Source organism: Pygoscelis adeliae, unplaced genomic scaffold (assembly GCF_000699105.1).
Source record: "Pygoscelis adeliae isolate BGI_AS28 unplaced genomic scaffold, ASM69910v1 Scaffold168, whole genome shotgun sequence".
NCBI lineage: Eukaryota > Metazoa > Chordata > Aves > Sphenisciformes > Spheniscidae > Pygoscelis > Pygoscelis adeliae.
The window spans coordinates 3,874,606-3,880,725 of record NW_008825566.1 but is presented as its reverse complement, the minus strand read 5'-3'; the positions used below and the strand labels follow the sequence as shown (position 1 = coordinate 3,880,725).

The 6,120-nt window shown below is 34.2% G+C and overlaps 1 protein-coding gene across 1 annotated transcript in view; it reads right to left on the bottom strand.

Annotated features, from left to right (window-relative positions):
* Positions 1-6,120, bottom strand: part of KIDINS220 (kinase D-interacting substrate, 220kDa) — a 79,736-nt gene that overhangs the window by 56,838 nt on the left and 16,778 nt on the right. Inside the window, exons 9-14 of the mRNA XM_009332499.1 lie at positions 5,160-5,258; positions 4,352-4,450; positions 3,210-3,387; positions 2,428-2,592; positions 836-1,015; positions 297-462 (exon numbers count right to left, since the gene is read on the bottom strand). Coding sequence (XP_009330774.1) covers positions 297-462; positions 836-1,015; positions 2,428-2,592; positions 3,210-3,387; positions 4,352-4,450; positions 5,160-5,258 — 887 coding nt within the window. The remainder of the gene's footprint in view (positions 1-296; positions 463-835; positions 1,016-2,427; positions 2,593-3,209; positions 3,388-4,351; positions 4,451-5,159; positions 5,259-6,120) is intronic.

The following is a 6,120-nucleotide window of genomic DNA, read 5'->3' as shown; positions in this document are numbered from 1 at the left end:
AGAGGTGGTGGATGCCTCATCCCTGGAAACATTCAAGGTCAGGCTGGATGGGGCTCTGAGCAACCTGATCTAGTTGAAGATGTCCCTGCCCACAGCAGGGGGGTTGGACTAGGTGACCTTTAGAGGTCCCTTCCCACCCAAACTATTCTATGATCTTCTAGGGCCACTGTTTTTCAAACAGGAATCTCAACAGCTTTTCATAGGAAGATAAACATGCACATTAATACATACAGTTTGAAAAGTATCAAAGTAAACCTGAATTATTCATTCAAGAGTAAATAAATGAAATAACTAACCTGACAGGTAAAGCTTTAGTGGTTTGCTCTGGTAATTCTGGCGGGTTCACAAACATGAGTTTGAGAAGCAACTCTAAATATCCAATATGTCTTGCCAACCTTGCACTTAACACCCAGGCCCAGTTCCAGCTCTCACCTTCTCTTCGGCCACCAAAGTAAATCACAGCTTAAATATTAAAAATTAAAAAAGATGTTATGGCTGTATTTTATTCAATGTTCACAACTGAAAGAACCATGAAGTTTGAACAGTTAAGGCATGGAGATGCGTAAAATGAGTTGAATGATTTTTTTAAACAGTTACAGCTAAAAATGAGAATGGTAAGAGTAACATAATGAAGTTAATATACAAAATTCTTCTTTGTTTTCAAGAATGCCCTCTCACAAATTACATGCAAAACACAAGGAAAGGGTCTGAAGGGGTCCTATTGTCTACAAAAACATTTAGCATTTTTTCTGAATCACAAATCATGTCTACAAACAATAATGAATTCCAAAAATAGATAAAAACCTTCACAAACTTCATATAAAATAAGACTTACCAAAGAAAATGTAGAGAACTGCTAATAAGCTGAGTGACACTGCTATTCCAAGCTTTGCATCCACTGTGAAAGCAAGCAATAAACCCAAACCTCCGCACAGCAGAAGTGTGAGGAATACTATAAGCCAGGAGAACTGAAACAGAGGTTCAATCTGCTGTCCTGCGAAAGTCTTCATTTCATCTAAAACAAAAAGACAAAGACCAGTTAACATGTTAAATCATTCTAGAACAGAAAGCAAAAAAGGTATTACAATGACCATCTTTGAAAAGAAACACTTTTTCACTAGACTGTGTAACTTTTCTTATTTTGGATCAGTAATAGGGAAAAGACAATGATGCTTGAATTCTTCTTCAAACATTAGGGCAAAACCCTAAGTTTTCATCCATGCAATGAATGAAACCATTTAAATATATAATACTTGCACTGTTTGCTGCAGATTTTCTACTTTTAAAGGCATATTAAAAGCCATGCCATTTCCTATCCTCCTTCAAAAGTTTAAAATATATTTTGTGACACCAAGAAAAAGAAATCCACCATATCTGTCAAAAAAAACCCAACCCCCAAAACCTCCACCATTGAGGACCACGTTCCTCAAATAGCCAGATATAACAGTACAATGTAAAGGCTTCAGTATTTATTTCTGTTTGTTGATTCATATTTATTAAAACAGGAATTCCTGAAAAAACTTGTTTAGGATCTATTGAGTAAGAAACATTAAATACACAATCCAGCATAAAAAGATGAATGAGGAACAGGAAGAAAATACTGAAAAAGTGTTTTAAAAATGTAAGAGCTCATCAACAGTAAACATCACAGTCAAAAACACACACTTTTTGTTTATGACATGGGGCATGAGGTGAACAAAATGAATGCAGTGACCCCATTTTGACTAATATAGAAGCTTTTAAAAACACAGAAGTCACAGAAAGTAAGAAACATCAAGACTGGTAAAAGTATTTTGAATTATACTGAGACATCTCAGAAAAATATCCTTTGTTAGAAAAAGCTAAAACTGTAAATAAGATGCCTATTTCCACTGTGAAAAATATTTACTCTCTTCATATACTGCATTTGCCTTCCTCTGTCATCTCAGAAAGTTCAAGAAGTTCAATGTAAATAAGGGGAAAGGGGAAGAAAACTAGACGCAGAGAAAATACACTACAGAGAAAAAAATATTAATAGCCTGGAATTTGTTCTTAAACTTAAAAAAAAAAAAAAAAGATGACACATAGGAGGCACAATAAATAAATACTGCAGCAAAAGAGGTCTGAACCTGATTTGACACACAAATACTCCCAGCACGGCGTATTTCAGCAGCCATACTTTCAGCAATACCTAAAGGGTAGATTCACTGCTGCAGGAAACCCACAGGACGATAGACAGCAACACTTAAAGACTGTCTTGACGTTGTATAAATGAACAAAGCAACCTATGGATGAACTGACCACACTAAAATTTAAATCCTTTCATTAGAGAAAGAGACTGGACACAACATTACATGGACCAACGGCTGTCACAAAAACTAGTAACTCCCACGTGATGCTTTTCATAGATAGATTTGAACCTACAGAAAAGGCTAAATCAACTTTTACCTTCCAGTTTCTTGAGCAGGAAAGATTTTCCACTTCCCCATTGTGCATATAAGCCTACACAGATAGGTGGCTGCATGGTTGGTTCACTCAGAATATCAGCCAAAGCACTGCTGTACAGATCGTAACCCAGCATGTCACCATCAGATTCCGTGGGAGACAAGTGCCCTGTAATACGAATACTATGTTACAGAACTTTGCTTTAAGAAAACTCTTCAATATGACAATTTTCATACAGAAAATCATGACAGGTTCGCCTATATTTGTATATATACTCCTCCCATATAATAGCTGTTATTATTGGTATACATTATACATTCTTGTTCAAAGGAATCCAAATAATAGTAATTATTATTATTAATAAAATTAATTATAAAATATCCTCAGTAATTTAATAAAAATAACAAAACAAAAATCATCCACACAAATGTTATATAATTATCAAAACCATTAGACCTTACAACAAAAGACTCAAACAAAAACCCCAATCACAGCAAGTCACAGCAAGAAAATAATTCCTACACAAGCAAGATCTAAGTAAAATCAAAATGATCAACAGAAGTCGCACAGTATCCGATGTCAAAAGTCAAAACTAAAGGTACATTTGACATTTGTTAGGCTTTTAGAATAATTAATTTTTTTGCCAACTGATTTTTTTTAAAGCTCTCCCATTAGTTGCAACATTAAAAAACCTAAACAGTTACCACTTTTCAATACAGAATTGAATGAACTCGATTCTCAATATACAAGTGATTAAAAAAAAAAAATTAAATACTTATACATACTGGCTCCAAATATCTGTGTTAAAATACTCTTCTGGTGGCTACAGTCAATATTGTAAGGTGTTTCTCCTGTTTTGTTGGGTCTATAAAGCAATCTACCATCTTTTGGATTTCTTAAGAGTAATTCAGCAAGCTTACGGCTTCTTCCACGAATGGCAATATGAAGTGGAGTATCTCCTTTCTGCAATTAAGTGAAAAACTAGTAATATCTAACATGAATTCCTAAGATTATGAACAGACCATATGTTCCACATCTTTTCAGATGCCTTATTTACTTGAAATACATCTTAAGGTATTCTCAACAGCATTAACGCCTTACAGCAAGCATTTTTTCCCCTCGAAAAAGCATTACAAAAGTTTCAGAAAAGACGTGTGGAAAAGGCAGTTCTTATAATGCTAAATATCTATGGCACTATCTTCTTTCTTAAATGTTTATAATAATATCTTAAGGTTCATGAAAACTGTAGTCTCTATTTAGAAACAAGTGTCTACTAGCAAATTCAGACACTTGTTTGGAACAAGAGATACTGCTTGTTAGAATTATTTCAATGTCTGCTCAGACTTCTCCAAAAAGCCTTCCAGTAAAAGTTTCCTTATTACATCAAATCAACATGATTACTTATTTGCCCTAAATATAATACTAAGAGGTTAAAAAACTATCAAATAAATGTTCCTGTATTTAAAAGGTTTACAGTCAAAGTAGGTAATGCATAAGAGAACAGCAACAAACTGTTGTATTTGTCCTTGGCGTTGCTTAGTTTAATGACTATTAATCAAAAACAAACATCAGTGACAAATAACAACCATTCTCTATGCTCTTTTTCAAGTGTATTAACAATTAGTATTCTTATCTGTGAAATTTTTATTCCTGACCTGGAATTTTTTCTTTTCATATTACTAAAAGCACCCTAATACAAACAAAAAATCAATGTATTAATGGTGGGAATTAATTTATATTTAAGTATTCTGATCTATTCAATTATTAAGCATCTGGAAGACTAAGCATTTAAGTATTATGGTCTATTTAATTATTAAGCATATGGGAAACTCTTTCTGTATTAGCCTTGATAGCTCACTACAAAATTCTGCTGCAAAACTAAAATGATTAAATATACTAAAGTAAACATTCTTTAAATATTCTTTACCTTGTCTACAGCAGAGACCTTAGCTCCTTTATCCAGAAGAAGCTCTACTATCTCAATATTTCTCATCTTGGTTGCCTTTATAAGCGGTGTTTCTCCATCCTAAAAGGGAAAAGTAGGCCTAATAAAAAGATCTTCTCTGTATACTCAAAAACAAGCAAAATCCAGTGATAGCGTAACAAATTAAATCCCAAACTTTTAAGAGAATTAATTATGTTACTGTGCAAGTAACAATACTTCAGCGCACATGTTATTGAAAAAGTATCACAGACCCTGTATTCTATATTGATTAGAATCACAGAACAAAATACATTTCTGTTAATAACGGTGTCAAACAGAGAAAGACAAGATTCAGATATAATACAAGATATTTGAAAAGAGACTCATGGAAGAGGTAATTCACTGCTGTACATACTACCTCTATTCTTTTTATTCCTGCACATGCAATAAACGGCAGTCTGAACTTTCATGCTTAGTAGTGTCAGAAACCTCTTTCCTCAGTTTCCAGTAGCACCTGCTCTCTAATCCTTATTGCTTGTCATGTCAATGATGCTGAGGTAAAGTATCCTCACTTTCCCCACTAACGAGTTTTAGTAGTAGGTGATGTTTATCAACAAAGGGGACATTACCATTGCTGAAAATAAATTCCGTATTTCAAAAGAATTTTTTTTTTTTTTTTTTTTTTTTACAGTGTGCAAGGTACCAACACTTCACAAAAACTAAATTTGGTATTATGATCTTAACAACACACAGGAGTTGAGAAAAGAACAGATGTTAAACAAAGCAATTCAATTAAAATTCTAATAGTTACCTTTGTACATGTTTCTGTATCAGGGTTGCATTGCAAGATATCCCTCACCATCGTAGCATTTCCTTTCTCAACTGCCCAATACAAAGCAGTTTTATTATCCTGAAAAGAAGAGAGTATTAAATGTTAACAGTACTTTCATTCAGTTAGATTAATTTCAAAAACAGTATATAAAGTACAACCCCTATATTGAAAACAGCACATAATACAGCAAATTTTAGCACAGCTCAGGGCAAAGGGAAACACCACCAAATCTAATTGGCACACCAATAGAACTTTGGGGGGGAATGGAAATCTGGCTAGAGAACACCAATCAACTTTAAAAACCTGTGCAAAATATATTAAGAGCTTTAACAATCCAAGTAGATTCAACCTGTCTTGAAACAGATTCCAAAACTACATGAGTACTCAGTTGTAACTCAAATATACAAGTTTTCTAATGAAATAAAACAACTTTTTCCAGTGTTGTCTTTTTTACCCCTATTATGCAAGTCATGTTTCTCTGTGGGTTTTTTTTTTTTAAAAAAAAGATTTCTCTCCTATTAGAACATGGAAGTGCTAACCACTTCCAGGCCTTTAAAAAAACCTTCCATTTTGTTCTCAATTTTACAGTATAGCCTAATAAGACTGTTGAACCGGTTGGCTAGCCTAAAAACAGGCCATGCAAGCTGGAAAGCTGTAAAAGTAGATGGACATGAAGGTCAACACAAAGTACCAGAATGCAGATCAGCCATACGTTGTGTCACTGAACCAGGGGGAATGGTTGATAGTTGCAAATCTGCTTGCGTCATCTTTTTTTTTTCCCCAGCGACATGTACTGTCCCAGGAAGTCTCTATGCCTACAATCTTTTTGTAGCCTAGTGACTGCACCACAACTCTTTCTGTTAGATGCACACTCGTGTAGAGACATTTTAACAAAAGCCCCTGAACACGCACCTGCTTCTAAGCAGGAACGTCAAAGTCC